Below are 21143 nucleotides of genomic sequence, written 5' to 3'. Positions count from 1 at the left end.
CTGCTTACTTAACCTGACTCCTGTTGCTCCTCTGCACTGCCACACTAACTTTTCTGTGGGCTGGGTGCTGCTTACTGTTCAAACCTAAATCACTTCGAAGTTCCTTGCCTTCTGTAGGTGTGTTTTAATTCTTCCATTCTTGTTTTTGCCAGCTGAGCCACATTTGATAAGTGTGTGTGTGTGCAGGCAGCTGCCTTTCCGGCATGGGCTTTGGAACTTTTATTTTTGATATGTAATTGTATAATTTATAATAATACAACAATATGTCATTTTAAATTTGTTCATTCATAATAAATAAATAAATATATACACACATAAAGTTATGCCCCATAAATGATGGTTACATATCTAAAGTACCCTTGGCAGAAAAACGTTTCCCCACCTCTGCACTTAATGATAGATGTAATTTATACGGTATGATGTCTGTAAAACAAAGGAGTTAAAATATTTTTGCTCAAATACAAAAAATATAGAAGTAAAATTTTTGCATCAATAATTTATTTTTAAAAAAAACCAGTTCTCACATGTTGGCTCTTCTAATTTTAAGTTGTTAAATAATAAAAATTATTTCCCAATAAAAATTATTTCCCATTAATTGGTCAAATACTACTGCAGTAATTTGACAAATTTCCGGCATACTCTTTGATTCATTCATGATTAATTTTTAAAACCTAGAATAATAGTTAAGTATTTAAGATTTTTTTTAAAAACTATTATTTATTTTTCTATTTCCATTTGCATGGCATGTAGCTATATAAAACTCTGTATTGAACCAACTACCATATATACTCGAGTATAAGCCGAGCTTTTCAGCTATTTTTTTAGGCTAAAAAGTCCCCCACAGCTTATACTCGAGTCAGGGTTATTAATTATTTTGCTCTGTTTATTATTATTATTATTATTATTATTATTATTACATGTAAACTATTTTACTCTATTGTTGTTGTTATTACCTTTATCATTTTACTCTATTATTACAGTTATTATTTTACTCTATTCTTACTGTTATTGCATTTCCATTATTTTACTCTATTATTATTGGAAGGATACATAAGCACATTTACATTGAAGAAAGTTAAACTAATAGTTTAATCAGAGTTGGACAGTCTTATCTTAAACTACAGTTTAATGTCAATATTCAAAAACATTTAATCTACTGTTGCCTCAATTAATGTAATTTTATTGATATCTATTTTTATTTGGAAATTTGCCAGTTGCTTCATATCCCACCCTCAGCTTATACTCAAATCAATATGTTTTCCCAGTTTTTTGTGGTAAAATTAGGTGCCTCCGCTTCTATTCGGCTCGGCTTGTACTTGAGTATATACGGTATGTCAATTTTATGTTGCAGCCATCACTCATGAATATTCTGCAACACGCTCTATATTGGGTTGCCTTTGAAGACTGTTCAGAAGCTTCAATTGGTCCAATGGGCAGCAACCCGATGACTTACCGGAGCACGGTACAGGGATCATACCGCCCCCCCCCCCCCACCAATTACGCGAACTATACTGCCTGCCAATCTGCTACCAAATACAATTCAAAGTGCTGGCTTTAGCCTATAAAGCCCTAAATGGTTCCAACCCAGCTTACCTGTCCAAACCTATCTCCCTCTATGAACCATTGCGAAGGTTAAGATCATCTGGGGAGGCCCTGCTCTCAGTCCCGTCTCTGGCACAAGTGGGATGGCAGGAACGAGAGACAGAGCCTTCTCAGTGGTGACTCCTTGGCTTTGCAACTCCCTCCCCATCGAGATTAGATCAGCGTCCTCCCTCCTGGCCTTTAGAAAGAGAACAAAGCTGTGGTTGTGGGATCAAGCCTTTGGCTATTTAATAATGCAATACAAAGGATAATTAAGGAACATGTGTAATGACAAATCGGAATGGCTATAGTATACCATTTCTGGATGATAATGATTTTATGCTTGTCTCAATGTTTAAATTTTTATGTATGTCTTATATTTAATAGTATTAATTGATTTTAAGTTCATAGTTACATGTAGTAATTAGTCATTATGATTTCTTTGTATACTATATGTTGGCATTGAATTTTTGCCATCATTGTGATGTAAACCACCTTGAGCCCCCCAAAGTAAATACAGTAAATAAATAAATAAATAAATATTCATTTAGATCAGTGGTTCTCAACCTTCCTAATGGTGTGATACCTTAATATAGTTGTTCATGTTGTTGCTACTTCATAACTGTAATTTTGCTACTGTCATGAATCATAATGTAAATATCTGATAGGCAGAATGTATTTTCATTCACTGGACCAAATTTGGCATGAAACCTGATATGCCCAAATTTGAATACTGGTGGAGTTGGGGGAGGGGAGGGATTGGTTTTGTCATTTGGGAGTTGTAGTTCCTGGGATTTATAGTTCACATACAACCAAAGAGCATTCTGAACTCCACCAATGATGGAATTGAACCAAACTTGGCACACAGAGCTCCGATGACCAACAGAGAATACTGGAAGGGGTTGGTGGGCATTGACCTTTAGTTTTGGATTTGTAGTTCACCTACAGAGAGCACTGTGGAGTCAAACCATGATCGATCTGGAGCAAACTTGGCATGAATGCTCACTATGCCCAAATGTGAACACTGGTGGAGTTTGGGGAACATAGACCTTGACATTCTCCCCAAAATGTCGTTGCTGGGATTTATAGTTCACCTACAATCAAAGAGCACTCTGAATCCCACTAATAGAATTGGGCCAAACTTCCCACACAGAACCACCATGCCAATAGAAAATACTGTGTTTTTGGATTATCTTTGGTGACCCCTCTGAACCTCCTCACGATCCCCCCAGGGGTCTCAACCCCCAAGTTGAGAAATGCTGATTTAGATCATCATATTTAAGAAAGGAAACATTAGATTTTCTTTTTCTCCTGTTTAGCACTGTAAGATGTTTTAGAATTAAATGGCTCAAGTATTTTAGTCATTTATTGCAATATATCTTTCCTGTATGTAGAACAGAAAATTGCATATTGTTTGCAAGGATTGTCCTTTTGCAGAGATGTATTATCTAGTAATCTGTGGTATTTGGAATCCCTCTAGCATTCTCAGCCATTAGGGAGTTTAGAAATGAATGAGTTATCTGTGCAAGTTTATTCAGTCTAAATCATTAGCTTTTGGAATTTTCAACAAATACAAAGCTCAATATTTAATAGCTTCCAAGTACTTGCATTGGTAGTTTTCCACTAGTAATTTGCAACATCATATCAGTTGTGTAACCTTTGAGTCAATTCAGAATAATCGTTCTAGAGACCTTAGTTAGGTGGACTAAATCCAAAATCCAGATTTCTGATATGCAGTATTTCATCCTCCATATGCTCTTTGCTGAGCAGCACCATCATAATTGAATCCAAGGGATAATGTTAACACTCCATGGTTGTTCTAGCAGTCTGACACTCTGATTAGTGTCTGAGAAACCGCATTGAGTCGCCTAATTGGGCTGAAAAATGCGGTATAGAAATAAAGCAAATAAATAATAAAAATAAATAATAGATTAGGAGGGCATTGTGGGTTTGCATGCATTTTACAGAAGTACATAGGTTCCAATACTGTCATTGACAATAGGTTCATTTAAAAAAAAAAAAAAGAAATATGGTGTAAATAACAGCCCATAGATGAAATTGACATAGCCTATACTGTAAACAGTTTCAACCTCATTTTGATTAAAAGAAAATGAAGATTTCGTCATTGTCTGCATAAATGGAAGTAAGTGTGTTTGCTTACTGTATAGGCAGAAATCTCAATTCTAAACAGAGCCTTTTCATTAAAATTGGGACAACAAGGATTGAACGATGGTGTTTTGATATGTGTGATGCAGTATTTTCCTATATGCTTTGCTTGGTCACCTTTACTTAGGAAGTACTGAGAATCAGGCTGCCTTCCAGATGTTAAATCTTAATCCCAGCATTCCTATTTTTTATGCTGGCTAACGCTGCTGGGAGTTGCAATCCAGCAACATTTTGAGGGTCAAGACCAGAATTCTGTATTTAATTTACTTGTGCTGATTTACTGTAATTATGGTGGTACACAGTGAATCCTGGCCCAACACTCCACAAAATCCTATTTAGTTGGTAGTCCCTGCTGCCTGGTTAATGGAGATTCATGGAATTACAGTGTCCCTACCTATCTGCTAGGATATGGACTACATGGAGATCTTGAATGCACAAAGGTCATAAGTGCATAACATTCATGACATTTTGGCCCACATGATTACCAACCCTGGTCTAGAGCGAAGCCAGCAGCAGTCCACTGTTGTTCTTTTTTTACTTGGAAATAAGTCCTACAGTGTTATCAAAAGATTACAAAAATATGAGTTAAAATGTTGTAGTGAGAGGAATTTATTAGTATTGACAGAACATAAAGAGAGAATACTCTTAATGAAAATTGACATAGAACTTTGGAGTATCAGTAATCCTGCTTTTGACAAAGAATAGATTGGGAAAAGATTGCACGAAGAAACAAAATTTGAACAATTTTTACTGAGGAGCCAAATAAAGTGAAATTGCCAGAAATTTATCTGATAATATTGCAGAGTAGCAATATTTCAGGTCCATTTTGACCCATTGAATTGATTGGAACTCAAATGGGGTTACTCTAGTTGACAGTGGTCGTTGTATTTCAGCTATTATGAAAAGTGAAATAAAAAGCAAAACAAGAGTTTAGGAAAGTCAGCATGAAGTCATATCCCAAATTCATTGTACTGGAGTTACAGGACTGGTATGGGGGTTAGCAGTAGCCACTAGCACTTAGGAACAAAACTGTTGAACACCAATCTCACCATACTTCTTAAAAGGACAGTGATATAGAAACATTGCTGGCGGTGGTGCTCTGCAAGATTTAGAAGAATTAGCACAATCAGATTCCTTATTTTCATGCACTGGAATGATCAAAGAAGGTTTTCCCTTAAATCTTATATTTCCAAATTTAGAAATATAATGAACTGTAAGTGGTGAAGATTTAAGTGGGTGGTAGTTTTTACTCATCCTTGAAATGGAGCTGCTGTATAGAGAGATTAAGGACCAAACTTTGTGTAGCTGTCAGCATTTCATTTAATAAATGAGGAAGACACTCTTAACCCAGCAATTAAAGAGTTCACAGTGTGGAAAGTACAGCATTTTTTTCTACCATTTCTACTGGTTTTTCCAGAAAGCAGGTAAATTTCATATTTGATTCTGTAAAACCTTAACTCCAATAGGTAAGGTTGCAGAAGTGTGGTAAAGGTACTAACTGGGCAGTCTTGAACCATGGTAGAAAATTAACCTTCAAATTTAAACAGAGAGTTCATTTCAAGAAAAAGAAGAAACATGGCAAACTTAAGCCATCCATTACTGGGCAGGGGCAATATGATTGTCTGGACAGTGGCTTCTCCTGCTGTTTATTTATAGATGGCTTCAGGGTGTCATCATGCTCATTCTTCTTATAAGTAATTTTCCAAGCTCTGACTTTTAACCTACAGTTTTATCTCAAGAAAGAGACCTCTTAACAAATAAATCTCTCTCCCCCTCCCTTTCAAGGAAATACATTTAGAGGTTAGTGTGGCTATTACAGAAGCATGTAGCAATAGGTGGAAACAGTGTTAGCTGTATATAACCAATTGAAAACATAGAAAGAAGAATTAGGAACATGGAAAATAAATTGCTATACTAGAAACCTGTGCAGATTGTTAGATTGATCAATGCCTTTTTTACAGAATGCAAGTAAAAGAACCAGTAGGTCAATTGTAACTTCCCATTTTGAATAGTTTTCTTTGAGGAATGCAGAAATGAAAATGCTTTAAATATTGCTAAAATACACAAAGAGTTCATATCACACACTCAGGAACCACATTTGGTGGTTCAGTGGAAAGAAGCTTTGGGAGTGGAAAATCTTTGGCACAATTATATCTCTATCTGAAGTTGCCTTCAACTGTTAACCCATGTGTATGTTAGATTGCAACATATTCCAGCTTGCTCTTACTCTTTTTATATCTGGCAGCAGCTGATACCCTGACCTGTTGAGTTGGGAAGCCAGAGTGCTAGCTGCTGTCAGATTCAGACAATGCAATAAACAACATATAGAATTGTCCCCTGCAGATTTTAACTATGTCTAATGCCGGTTGTAGAAGTCTACCAGCTCACACTTCATGTGCCTTCTACTCAGTGCACTCTTGCAGTCCTCCAGCTTGCTATGTCTGAATGCATCCATAACCTTTGGTCCTGACTCCTTCCCCTCCCCCAGCAATTTGCCAGTTCACTTATGAAAAAAACAAACAATCTAGTCATATTTCTTAGGACAGTGGCCACATAATGGCTGACTATTTCATTACATTTTTAAAAATAGTGTTTTCCCCATTCCATTAATAGGCCACAAGAATAACCATTTACAGTTCAGCTGGTTATTGCTGGAACCAGCAGCATCTGCTGGATGTAATCTTCTCCCCCATGGCCATTCCCTTTTATTATTTGCCATGTCTTGTTTAGATTGTAACAATTTATAAGCCATTCTGAGATACTTTGGGGCTGAAGAACAAGATATAAATACTATATATTATATATATATCTAGGGTTGGATAAGTTCGGTTTGGAAGAACCTAAAAGTCATTAAAAAACTTGCAACTTTGGGCTTCCGAAGCGGTTTTGAACTATTCAGGAAAGGTGGGAGGGGCAAATCCGAATTTGAACCACTTACCTTTTTTCCAGAAAGATTCCTTAATGTTTGGTTGTCTACCAAGGTTATTTTAATTTTCACAACCATTAAGCAACTTTGGTAAAGCCTAAACAGTTTTAAAATCTCATGGTTACCCTTCCCCGGCGATGCAAAGAGGGATGAGGTGGGCATGGCTAAGTACAGCCATTCATGTAGTTTGTGAAAGCCAGGCCCCCAATGGAAGAGATTGCAAAAGGCCCTGCTGTTAAACTACATTTCCCACACTGCCATGCTTCTCATTAACCAAAATGGCCGAAGTATCCCTATAGCTCAATAGCTGTCTGTAGCAGTCTTTGTCTAAATATAAAATAAACTGATTGACTCTACAAAGGTGTCTAAAGAGAAGGCAGCAAAGCAATAAGCAACCCTAACCCTTTCTTTTTCTGTCACCCTGCAATAAAGATGCGTGTGTCCACCACAAAAGATTTTTTTTTCCCCTGGCAGGGATTGAACTCACAACCTCCTAGTTCTGGGCGTGGGGCACTCTCTCAGTGAGCCATGACCCCTATGTAGCAAATGGCAATTCGGAAGTTATACTTACTTATTTGCTTCCCAGTGGGAAGCCAGGTCAGTCTATAAAAACTTTTTATAAAAACTTTGAAAATTTGCCAAAAATCCGTGGATAAGTCAAAAGTTATGAAATTTGGTGAGCTAACATTGGTCCATGTGTTCTGCCACTGTAGCAAGTTTCCTCACGATTGGTCTAAAAATTAGGGATGGAGAATCCCCTGAAGTTTCCCCAGTGCCAGTGCTGTGTTTTTCCTACTGCGCATGGGTGTCTGCCATTAATGAAGCGATTCCGAAGTTTCAGAAAGTTTTGAATTAAAAAAAAAGTGACTTTGGAATTGAACCACCAGTGCCCCCTACATCTGAAACGAGTTTTGAACCATTTTTTGATCAACCAAGCTTAATATGTACGATCACTTTATTCTGTAATTGGAATGTGCTACTAGAATAATAAAGCAAAGAGAGATGAGGTTCTTCTAATATAAATGTGTATTGATAAGAGGATCTGTAAGCTTAAATTTAAGGCTTGTCCTTCTGTAAATTAAAGGTAATTCATCCTCTATTCTTCCCCTATAGTTCATTTTCTAAACTTTGTGGGGGTTTTTAAATACATTACAACTGTGCTCCTAATACGATAAATAAATTAAAATGACACAGTTTTAAGAAGCAGTAAAACTCATACTTATGCCAAGAGAATTGCCTTTTATAAAAACCCTCTAAGAAAAGCAAAGCTACATTTTGCACAGTTTGGGATGTAGTTTAAGCGCAGAGTCGCATAAAATCCATAAGTTGCCCTGTTCTTGGATAAAAATTAGAACTTGAAATAGGTTTTGAAAGGATGAGAGTGAAAGTAATAGGCATATGTGTTTGTGTGTGTGTATGCATGCATGCCTTCAAGTTACCTGTCAATTCATGGCAACCACATGAATTTCATATGTTCTCTTTAAAAAAGAACACCGGAGGAAGTGTTGGCTATTCCTTTTTTTAAAATATAGAATCTAGTATTTCTTAGTTATCTCATCCAAGTAATACCCAGAGTTGACCCTGTAAGCTTTCAAGATTAGATGGGAACCAGTGCCCTAGTTTCATGGATAGAGAATGGCAAATAGTTAGAACGAAGCACTGAAAGGACACAACACAAATATGAAAGAATATAAAGGGTCTTTAATAGCCAATACTAGGGATGTGCAATCCATTAAAAATGGGGGGGGGGGGGTGCTGAAGCTTGTGTTTCATTTCTAAAGTGTTTCTAAAGTATGCTTAGTGAAAATTTTGTTACTAGAACAAGACTAACGAAATTTCGTTGCTGTTTTATAATAAAAATTGCACATGTGCATACTTACTATAATTGGGGAAACTTCAGGGGTTCCTATCTCCCTCATTTTTAAAGCTGTTGGGGGTGAAACTTGTTACACTGGTAGAGCACATTTACCACTGTTAGCTCACCAAATTTCAAAAACGTTTAACTTATCCACAGATTTTTTTGTGAATTTAAATTTTTATAAGCAGCATTTTTTTAAATAATATAGAAAATCTGTTCCTAATCTCAAAATGGTATTTCCTGTTTAATTGTGTAGTCTTTACTTTGAAAGTAGCTGTTCTACTCCAGAAACTTTGTTTTTGTGGCAGAAACTTTGCTAAAGTGGAGACTCAACAAAACAAAATGTGCTATCGAACAACTTCTCTTGCGCAAAGACAACTTTTTGAAGTGTAATCTATCTATACACATTAAAAAAGTGTATAAGGCTTTAGTTCCCACTGAACAGGAGACACCCATGGCTCTCCCAAAACTGATATTGCAGTTTACCATGAGCATGTCCAAGAGCCCTGCCAGTGTCTTCCACAAACACAATCCTGCTGACCACCCAAGTGAAGGCTTTCATACAGGGACCATTTCAGCCTAGATTTTCTGTTTTTGCTCCACCAGACACCTCCAAGGGTTCCTTTCTCTCTCATTTGCATGATCCCGCCCACTGCCTCTCCCATAACATATTGCCATGGCGCACAGCAAATAGAGGAATTAATCGGCAACTGAATATTCTGTAGGAGTTTGCGGGACTGACTCCACAGAATGGAAGTTGTAGTTCACCCTGCATCAAGACACAGCACTGTGACCCCCCACTGACAATGGACCTGGACCACATTTTGCACAGAACCCCCAAGAGCAACAGAACATACTGGAGGGATTTAGGGGCAAGTCACCTAGATTATAGCTGTTGTAGGTACTGGAAATTATATTTCACCTGCAATCAAACAGCACTCTGGACCCAACCAACAATGGACCTGGAACTAACTTGGCACACAGAACCCCCATGACCAAGACAATGCACAGGAGGTCTTTGGATGGATTTAGAGATGTTATAGTTCACCTACATGCAGAGCACACAATGAACCTAAACAAGGATGGATCTGGACCAAATTTGGCATTGAATACTGATGGGTTCAGAGAGGAATTGGCCTGGACATTTTTGGAGTTGTAGGTACTGGGATGTGTAGTTCTCCTGCAATCAATGAGCACTCTGGACCCCACCAATGATAATTCTGGACCTCACTTAGCACACAGAACCCCCCATAACCAGCAAAAAAATTGGGGAAAATTCACCTTGATTTATAGGAATTATAGTTCCTCTATACCAGGAAAGTATTGTAAACACAAACAATGGATCTAGGCCAAATTTGCCATACATACCCAATATGCCCAAATTTTAATACAGGTGGATTTGGGGTCGAATTGGCCTTGACATTTGTTAGTTGTAGGTACTGGGATTTATCATTCATCTGCAATCAAAGACCACTCCGAACCCCACTGATGATGGACCATGACCAAACTTGGCACAGAGAATCCCTGTGTCCAGTTGAACATACTGCAAGGATTTGTGGGAATTAGCTTTGATTTTGGGAGTTGTAGTTCACCTGCACCCAAAAACCACTGAACTCAGCCAATGATGGATCTGGACCAAACTCGGCACACAGACTCAACATGGCCAACCATGAATACTGACAGGTATTTCAGAAAGATTGCCCCACAGTCTGGTAGTTGTAATTCACCCTCATCCAGACAGCACAAAACTCAACTGACAACAGATCGGGACCAAATTTTGCACGCAGAACCAACATGGCCAACTCTGAATACCGGTAGGGTTTCAGGGTGATTGCGCTTGGAATCTTGGAGTTGTAGTTCAGTCTTGTCCAGAGAGCACTACATCCAGACGACGTACCTGGACCAAACTTGGTGTACAGACCCAAAATGGCCAACTTTGAATACTGGCAGGGTTTGGGGAGGATTGACCCATGATTCTGGAAATTGTTTTTCACCCACACCAAACTGAGAATACCTAATACCAAAAAACAATGCCTTTCTCAAATAACCCAGCACACCACCGGGTCCCCAAGCTAACAAATTACTATAATTGGGAAAATTTCAGGGGCTCATATCTCCCTCATTTTAAAGCTATTGGAGTGAAACTTGCTACAGTGTTACAACACATTTACCACTGTTTGCCCACCAAATTTCAGAACGTTTTACTAATACATGGCTTTTTGGCAAATTTTCAAAGTTTTAGGAAAGGACAGAGCACAGTCTGCTATCCTGATTGATGCTTTCTGATGCTGATGCAGGCTGGGAAATGTAGTTTAGGGCAGGGCCTTTTGAATTCTCTGGCATAGGGCTCCTCCCATCCTAAACTGCATTTCCCAGTGTTCTGTGCTGTTCCCAAAATGCACTGCTCCCTCTTTGCCCACTGCTAATACCGAGACTGCATTAATTTCACAGAGGAATGACAAGGCACTAAGGCCGCCTTTTGTTTTGTTGCCTTGCCTTGCATTGATTATGATACTGACTTCAGGAGCCTTCTGAGATTTACAAAACTAAAATGAAAAATTGTGGGGTAAGTTTTGATTTTAAAATGTTTGGTGTGGGCCACACAAATGCTTCAAATATGGCTTCCAACTTCCAAAACTTCAAATTTTTTTACAATTTCCTAAACTTCTGATTTTTTAAAATCTATTTATCTATTTATTGCACATGCCTAGCAGATATGTTTTCATTAGCCTTTTGGAACCATGCATTAACATTTGGTATTTTAAAATAGTCAGTCTTTGGGTCTTCCACATGTTTTGGGAACTTCAGCTCCAAAACTCCCTCATTATTGTTTAATTTGACTGGGGCTTTCAGAATAGCAGGTGCAAAACACTTGGTGGAACTGAATTTGAGAACTAACACAATTTTAATTATTTAAAGGGATAGGGCAGTGCAGACAGAACAAAATGTGTTATTATCATTGTGAAGAATTGAACCAGTTTTTTTCTCGTTAGGTGAATATAATCTTTTGCCAACTTTCTGAAAAAAATTCAAGACTAATAAAAGAGATGTTTACAGTTTGAACCATAACGTTATCTGTTATTTTTCTCTGAACATTTTGTTAGTTGTGTAGCTTTTTCATGGAAATTGCTTTATTCCTATTGTTTATATGGTAGTATGTGTGCTGTGTTTCTAAAAAAATTATTGTTTTTAACTCTTTCTCTTTGATATAACATTGGGAAATCCGTACCTAACACCTCTGTTTTTAACTCTTCTTTAATATGTTTGGACCTTTGGCTTCATAGAAAAGACTTAGTTAAATAATTAACAAACAGAATGATGTTGGGTAACTTGACTTTGTCCGCATAAATTGTCCTCTGAACCTTTCCAGGGTTTTTATCTGTGTTTATTGGAAGTAAATATACTTGTTTTATAATGAACACACGGTGGTGTATTTTTTTTAAGAACAAAAGGTAGAAAACATTTGAAATTCATGTTATTTCTGATTACAACTTGGGCAGATCTGTGTTTTGTAACCCTTTTATTTTTGATCTTCTAATGTTTATATCTACTGTGAGTCTACATAGATAATTAATTCTAATTCTTAGTTTTATCTTAGAAGAGAAAATGCAATGAAGTACAGGCAATCCTCAGGTTACAGACAAGATAAATTCTGTAGGTTTGTTCCTAAGTTGAATTTGTATGTAATTTGGAACAGGTACACTTTTAAAATGTAACTCCAGCCATTTTTTTTGTTTGTTTTGGATAGCATAGGAAGGATAACATTGTTTTTCTGTTTGTGTCCCTGTTCAGAAAATTTCACCTCAGGAGTGAACTTTCCTTCCTAGAGATAGATTTCTTAAGTAAGAGTTGGATGTCAGAGTATATACAATATATAAATGATGCTCTTGATTTGATGTTATGATTGATTGTGCTCATAACTAGAAGTATAGCATCTGTTCCTTATGATTCTAATTGTGCTGCATAATGTAATTTTCTATTAAGATAGATTATGAAAAATTGATAGACTCTGCTATCATTTGCATTTCATACCACTCTTATGTTGGGAATTAGTCTTGAGGTGTTGACGCAATGTCAACAGCTCTGCAAGAGCTTACTTCATAAGGAAAGGAACACATTTGCAATCCTAGTAGCTCCCCTGATCACTACCACCTTGTATAGTTACAAAATATGACTGTGTAGAGATTGCACAGTGCTGTTTTCCCAGCATTCAACAACAGAATTTTAGAACTTGTGGATTAGGGTATCTTTACCAAACAGTAGCCAAACATCATATTTATACAGAGGCTGGATGGCCACCTGTCAGGGGTGCCTTGATTATGCTTTCGCTGTATGGAAGGGGGTTGGGTTAGATGAACCATGTGGTCTCTTACAACTCTATTATTCTATGATATGTACCACATGGTTTTTCTGTCAGAAAGGCTGATAAGAGAGGAATGATCTTTGAAGAAAGCTAGAGTTGATCATTTTTTCTTGGTTAGTTAAGTTAAACAAAAGTTGTGGACACTCAGACATGTCTTTTCATTATAGGATTGTGTTCTCATGTATGAAGCTGTTGGCTTTGTTCCTTCCATACAGCTTAGAAAGGTATCTAGGCATCCAAATTTTTGCTTCTCTTCAGTTCTGTGAGGGAATGGGGAGGGAAGGAAACCATCCTTCAGGAGCAAAGTAGAATCTCTGTTGCTGAGCTATTATTTTTAAACTTCTTTTATTGATTGGGCATAGTATTGTAAATATAAAGCTTATAAAAACTAGCATCTTTCATAAGGGCTAATAATTAGACAGAACAACTTCAAATATGCAATCATAGTTTGTAATAATATCAAAATAGTTTATAGTTATGATTTTATCATTTTGATATAGTGTTATTAGACATTTACAATACCAAAGAAAGCAAAATCCTTTATGATAATCAATATATGAATGACAGTAAAATTTAAAATTTTAGATTTTGAAGGCCTGATATTACATGGTGATGGTACAGGTTGTACATCCCTTATCTGGAATTGCAAAATCTGTAAACACCAAAAATCAGAAATTGTCCACATGCGTAGCTGAGAGACTGGCACATTTGCTTTCTGACAGTTCAATATATACCAACTTCGTTTCAAGCACAATATTAATTAAAATATTGTATAACATTACTTTGAGGCTATGTGTGTGTGTGTGTAAGATATGTATGAAACATAAATGAATTTCATGTTTAGACTTGGGTCTCGTGTCCAAGATAATCTCATTACATACCGATATGAAAATACAGGTACAGTCGGTCTTCGTATCCACGGATTCTGAATCTATGGATACAGCCACCCACAACTTGACAATATTTTCAAGAAAATCCCAAAAGCAAGCCTTGATTTTGTCTTTTTATATAAAGGATGACATATTTCTACTCCACTGTATATAGGAGTGGGGCGGTGGAACCAAACCCCAGTGGATACCAAAATCTGGAAAAAAAATCCAGACCCCTCTTCCTAAATATTTAGAATAAAGGATATTTGACCTGTAAAATATGTCTCAATTTATAATTTTATACTGTTAGTCATCAGGAAGATCTCAGTTCAGAACATGTTGAGCTTCATTTTAAAATGTTGTACCTCTGACGATCTCACTACTTCTTTTTCCATGTGACTTGTGTATTTCCATATTTCTTTCCCTGTGCTCAGATTACTAGTCTTGTGCATTTGTATAGAATCACTATTCATTTGTTTATTTTATTCGTAAAGCCCCATTTTCGTGTTTGAGCACCTCTCCCAAAAACGAGCAATTTTCCAAATGCAGCTGAGCACCGAATATCAGGTGACCCAAATGGTTACCGTTCCCACTATCCATTCATTTCACTGATATTTTCATACCGGGAGGTGTACCATTTCATGCCATCTGAATTAAACAAACGGTACGAAAACACAGATTAAAGGACTGACACTTACTAGGCCCATGACTACTGATTACTATTACGTCCAAATATAAAAGTTGCATTCAGCAATTATGGCAAATAGCTGGTGACTTGTCCATGGATTTGATTGATCTCTTTTACAATATGCAACTACCATCACACAGCCTGGTAGTGTGTGAGCTTTCTCTGTCCTTAGCTCATACAACTTTCAATATCTTTCCATATCATCTTGTTTCTATATTCAGCTTCTTTGAATATGACTTGTAATGGATTTGGCGTAATAAATTATACAGGCCAGCGTTCATGGGATTAGATCTGTTTTAAACATTGGACTGATGTCGGTTATAAAATAGTTAGCTAAAAATTTGAAGAGGACTTTGGTCCTGTTGTTTAAAGAGGGGGTTAGTTTTTTGAAAATGAAATTCAGGGGGAAATTAATTTTTTTAATTCCACATGTATCTTAGATATCAGCCAGCAGTGATGTGTTAAAGGGTTAATTTTCTGTTACAAACACACTGTTGGATTTTTCAGAAACAATTAAATATTTGGAAGCATATCAAATATTTTGAAATTGAATATTTATTTTTTCATAGCTGGCAGTAACTATATATCATCAGATTTTGGCCAGCCCATCAGTCCTATAAAGTGTCACACACACACACACCCCTCAACATTTTAAGAGAATTTATTGTTTTAAACAGTAAACCAAAATATAGACCATTATGGTGTAGTGCAGTGGTTCCCAACTTTTTTTTTTTTGCCATGCCCCACTTAAGCACCTTTGAAATCTCCCCCCGGTGCCACATAATGCTTATTATTCAAAAAGTAAACTTCTGTTCATGAGGAGGAAACCTGAAAGGCCATTCACTTGGTCTAAACAAGCTTCCAAAGAACATGGCATCCATGAAAGCTAAAACTAAAAGAATGAAAGGACAGTTGAAGTACTGAGGAAGAAATCACTAAGAAACTGTTAAAATGATGACAATCTTCATATTATTCATATTTATCAGTGAGGGAATATATGACACTTTCTTGTAGGTCCCATGTTTATAAGTGAAGCAAATATAGTAATATCCCCTATAGAACTCTAAATACAAATTGTAGGCGTATTTAAAGCATTATTTCTGTGATAGTTAATGCTACCATTCTCCAACTTCACTAAAAATTATGTTCCCAGGGCTTTTTGTATTTATTTTTGTTGGCAATTTGATGGCATGTTTAGTATTCTTTTGTACTTTAAAAATGTTCAAACATTAAAATCAAATTGTATCAATCCTTCAACTCATTTATAGACACCTTCATCTAGGCAGTGAAGCCCGGCTCTTAGTTATGTAAAAGTAATCCAGACAGTTACAGTTACACTGAAAAAGGGCAGATGTTAGCCCATTCTAACTTAAATACCATAATACAAAATTAATTAAGGGTAGTGTACATGGCAGAGGTATTATTCGGGCTTGGATCGCCCACATTCTTCCCAGCACTGATAACATGACAATTATCTGCAATCAGACTGTTTCATTTGGCAGTTATGTAGACATGCCACCCCTGAGAGAGCCTACTTACTTGTACCATTATACCATGTTCATTATTATTACTCCAAGCATCGGTGCTGGAATGATGAAAGAATTATTAAAATGTAAATATACCTCTGTTTACATTGGGTGGTCACCAGTAACATTGGGGCATCTTCAAATTTATGGGTAAGGGTAGTAACTTACATACTGTTGTAAGGGATTGAGCAGTTTATAACTCTGGATAATTTTAGCATAACTATTACTGCTTATTATCTATGTGGTCAAAGGAAGGTTAAAAAGTTTCTTCTAATTCCAAACATTGGCATTTGGGACAGTTTTAGCTTCCCATTATTTTTGAAGCTCCAGAATAAATACTTTATTGGTGTTTCAAAATGACAGGTTGAAAATATATAGGTAACTGCATCACTCACAAAAGGGGAGATATCTAAATCCCAGCAGATGCAGAAGTTTTCTTACTTTTTGAAGAAAATTAGTTTGTGTTGTACCCCTTTCTGGATTCTGTAGAACAATTATAATTGACTATTGTATGCAACATCGCAAGTTAAGTTCAAATGACATTTAAGAACCATAAACAAATGATATACTGAATTTCAATATGTTTCAATTATCCCAAAATGCCCATGTGTCTGATAAGATGCCAGTGCAGGACTTGGTGAGACTCTTCTATATATGGTGCCTGGTGATATCAATTGATTTCATTTCCAACTCTGCTTCTGATATAACTACAGTAGACTCTGTCTTGACATGATGTTAATACAGGGTTAGTCAAAATGCATAGGCCAATAAGCCATTCAATTGAATGGCTTATTGGCCTATGCATTTTGACTAACCCTGTATTTAAATACAATAATTAAAATCAAATTAAGACAAGACAAATCTAACTTAAAGTAACACAGGTTTTTCTCTTTTGCTGTATTATAAAAACAAGGTTTTGAAATTAAAAGTATATATAATATATATATATATTTGTTGCTTTTTTGCTTGAGAGTTCTGATTGCTTGAGTTAAGATTAATTTATTTTATTTCTAACCCACTCTATTTCACCCCGAGGGGTACTCAGAGCAGCTTCCAATTTTGGGAAACACTCAGTGCCACAATTATACATGATTATACAAACAAATCAAACAATATATAACACAATTAAGCATTATAATCAAGTAAACATATAAAATACAGATTAAAACACCAATCCTGAAATCATCATCCAGGTTGCTTCTTATGTCTGTTTCAAGAGAGTCTGTTGCCCTTTAGTTTTACTACTTGCCAAACGACTGTTTCCACATCCAGGATTTCACTTTTTTCCAAAAAAACAGGAGGGAGGAGGCTGATCTGATGTCACTGGGGAGGAAGTTCCATAGCCAACGGGCCACCACTTAGAAGGCCCTGTCTTTCATCCCCACCAATCGCACCTGTCAAGTGGGTGGGACTAAGAGCAAGGCCTGCCCATCAGATCTTAATGCTCGAACTAGCTCATAGAGGGAGAGACATTCAGACAGGTAAGCTAGGCTAGAGCCATTTCGGGTTTTATAGGCTAAAGCCAACACTTTGAATTGTGCTGGGTAGCAGACTGACAGCCAGTGGAGCTGACGTAACAGGGGGGTTGTTGTATGTTCCCTGTACGCCGTTCTAGTGAGCTACTTGGCTGCCACCCATTGGGCTACTTGAAGCTTCTGGGCAATTTTCAAAGACAGCCCCATGTAGAGAGCATTGCAGTAGTCTATTCAAGAATGTGGACTACTATAATCAGGTCTGACTTCCCAAGGTAGGGACACAATTGGAGAAGTTTTAATTGTGCAAAAGCTTTCCTGGCCACTGGCAAGACCTGGGGTTCCAGGCTCAGCGAGGAATCCAGGACAACTCCCAAGCTGCGAACCTGTCACTTCAGGTGGATTGCAACCCCATCTAGCACAAGCTGTAACCCTATACCCTGTTCAGCCTTTCAACTGACCAGAAGTACCTCCGTCTTGTCCGGATTCAACTTCAGTTTGTTTCCCTCATCCAGATCATCACAGCTGCCAAGCACAGAACTGCTTCTTTTGTAGGGTTTTCCTACTGACTGAAACCTAACCAGAAATCCATTACCATTACACAGAGAGACAGAAAACCAGAATTTCATGTAGGGAACATTTCTGTTTCAGCTGAAAAAGAACAAGGGCATTCTGTGCACTTCAGTACACAGTATCATATGCAATAGGCAAAGATGTAGTAGTTTTGAGTGGATCAGTTCACATGTAATGCTAAATAATACTTTTGTTTTGTACTCACTTCCTTTCTCTGGATGTAGTCCACTTTATTACTTAGTGTTTTGCAACACAACATAATTTTCTATAACATTCTAACTAACAAGCTATCTATCTCGTGTCTTCCCTGCCAAATTACAACTACAAATCCTTGTTGTAACCATAGTTTGTCATTTCTGTCAGACCAGCAAACTGCTTTGAGCTTATCCTTCAAATCAAGATTGCATGTTTTTCAGTTCACAGTTTATATTTTAAGACTTCAGTTCTCCTAAGAAGATATCAAAATGTTTTATCTAGTTTTCGTGTATAACTTAAATGTTAAATTTCAATTGGTAGTGGTAATTAAATCAGATTCTGATTTCCACCAATCAGCTCAGATAGTGATATATATGTAAACTGAAGTACTTAAACAATATGTTGGTATTACTGTCTTCAAGCTAATACTTGGAAAAACTATATTCCAGCCGCCATCCTAACACATTTGCTGAAATAAAAATGCTTTGCTTTAACACATCCATTTTAGTATACAATCAGTCCTCCATATTCACAGATTCAACCATGCATGGCTTGAAAATATTTGTTATAAATATTTTCCAAAAAGCAAAGCTTGATTTTGCCATTTTTTTAAAATAAAGGACTCCATTTTATTGTGCTCTTGTATACAATGGAACTTGAGCATACATTGGATATAATGAGCATTTCCAAATCTCAAATTGCTTTCTTAAGTTCTAGATTTGTTAATAGAGCAAATGCTGTTGTAATAAAGTAGCAAGGTGTTTTGTTTTGTTTTTTTACTTATGTTTCCTTGTGTTTTGATATGTATCATATGCTCTTGTTTTTTCTTAGCCCTGGAATAAGATCTGATGTAAGTTCTTCACCCTCTACCTCTTCAGCAACTACGGGACCACCTCCCAAGCTTTGCCTTGTTTGCTCAGATGAGGCTTCTGGGTGTCATTATGGTGTCCTTACTTGTGGCAGCTGCAAAGTATTCTTCAAAAGAGCTGTAGAAGGTAAGGTGATATCATAATAATAAAAATAACAATAATAATAATGTTTATTTATACCCAGTTTTTTCTTTTCATAAAGGAGACTCAGTGGCTTACATTAAAAGCATTCAATATAATTTAAAATCTGCACATATACATACATTAAAATAGAACTAAATATCGTTGATACTAAAAAGCCCATGTGGTCATCCAGATAACCTGGACCTGAGCGGTAATTTAATTTAAAATATATGTTGTTTATCTCAAATGGTAGAGTGTTTACATCAATCATTAAACTTGACTTCCTTCCTCTGCTGTTTTTTTTTTTAATTTGTGTCAGGAGTGACTTGAGAAACTGCAAGTCACTTCTTGTGTGAGATAATTGGTCATCTGCTGTTTTTTTTAATGATAATTGCTCCAACCAAGTTCCAGTAAGTGGGTTTATCTGGTATCCATACATAAGAAAAAGATTGATATTATGACTCACCTCATTGAATTGAAACTGATGGGTTATAATACCTTATTCTTTTCATTAAACTACCATTTAAAAAGCAATGTCCTGTTAATATAGTCACTCCTCCATCTTTGTGGGTTCCACACTCAAGTTTTTAATTATTTACACATTTGTATTGCTGTCTCCCAAGATTGGGGTGGTTGAATGAACATTCACACAGCAACCATGTCCTCAGAAAGTATGGGAAGGTAGGGATCTCACTGTCCCAGATGTGGTAGCCATGTGGGGTGTTTTTCTGGAGGCAGGTGTTTTGCATGATCTTATTTCCTTCAGTATCTCCCTTTCTTTGGTCGAAACAGACACTCACAGCATGGAGAAAGAGGAAGACCAAGCCCTACATGACACTTCACTCTCTATGTGAATCCCGGATCCTTTTCTTCTTTCTCGATGCTGTAAATGTCTGATTTGTCCAGTTGAAGGAAGGAAGGAACCGGAAGGTGGGGGCAGTTATAGGAAAAGAATAAAAAAAAAAACAACAACATCCTTAGGGTAAGTGATAATGCAGGTACATAAAGAGCTGATAGGTTTGCCAGTCTGCCTACCTGCCTGTCAGGTATTCCAACCATCTAGCCAATTATAGAATCAAAGCAAGTCTATATTCCCTTTCCATCTCAGAGCTCAAGAGTAAGAGCTTACTTTCACATGTAGTAGAGTTTTCTCTTCTGTCTCAGCTATAGATAGTCTCTATCTTCATGGCACATTTCATAGGCACAATGCAAGGTTCAAAGATCTGTCTCTTTGGTCAAAAATCTGTCAAAATTGATGAATCTATGGTTAAAAACAGATCTGTCAGATCTAATTGCTTTCATTGTTCCTCATGCTTAACATGGCTATATAATTCAACATGGAAAGAATCTGCTCTTTAATACTTGTAGTTGAATTTACTTTGCCGCCAAGGTTTGCTTATACTTGAATCTTTGGTTCCATAAAAATTCCAAAGGATTTAGTTTGCCCACTTCACAGGCTGCAAAAACCAAACAGTTTCCTTCCTGTTCTTTTAAAGTGGTAGAATCAATATCCTAAAGTACTGTTTCAAAACTAGATTTCTCAAACTTGTTTTGCTTGCAGTTTCCTCTAGTGCAACAAACTCCTTGTAACTTCAGTAAATGCAGTAAATACATCATTCTTTTCCAGGAAAAAGTTCAATAAAAATCTTAAATTATTCCAAGGTAATTTTTTTCAGTTACAGTCATTAAGTTAGACTTTAAAAGGTATTTTAAGGCCATATGTGTAGATGTATATTGTAGAAATATGAGCAGTTGGTACATGTCCTCAATACCCTGTAGCTCCACTCTGATTTTCCACACTGACAAAGTGAAACAGAAATTTGTAGGAATTAAATAATGAATACCCTTCTTAAGAAAAGTCCCTTCTCTTTCACCATCTAAGGAGTTATTCATAGAATTGTATGGCCCTACTCCAACAAAACCATTGGGCTGCA

At 36.7% G+C, this 21143-nt stretch overlaps 1 protein-coding gene across 1 annotated transcript in view; it reads left to right on the top strand.

Moving 5' to 3' along the window:
- The window catches only part of NR3C1 (nuclear receptor subfamily 3 group C member 1), a 63363-nt gene that overhangs the window by 20137 nt on the left and 22083 nt on the right, over positions 1 to 21143 (top strand). The window contains exon 3 of the mRNA XM_060765178.2: positions 19049 to 19212. Coding sequence (XP_060621161.1) covers positions 19049 to 19212 — 164 coding nt within the window. The remainder of the gene's footprint in view (positions 1 to 19048; positions 19213 to 21143) is intronic.

Source organism: Anolis sagrei, chromosome 2, assembly GCF_037176765.1.
Source record: "Anolis sagrei isolate rAnoSag1 chromosome 2, rAnoSag1.mat, whole genome shotgun sequence".
In the NCBI taxonomy this organism is placed as follows: domain Eukaryota; kingdom Metazoa; phylum Chordata; class Lepidosauria; order Squamata; family Dactyloidae; genus Anolis; species Anolis sagrei.
Note: the sequence above shows the minus strand (reverse complement) of the source record. Positions and strands in the feature narration are given on the sequence as shown.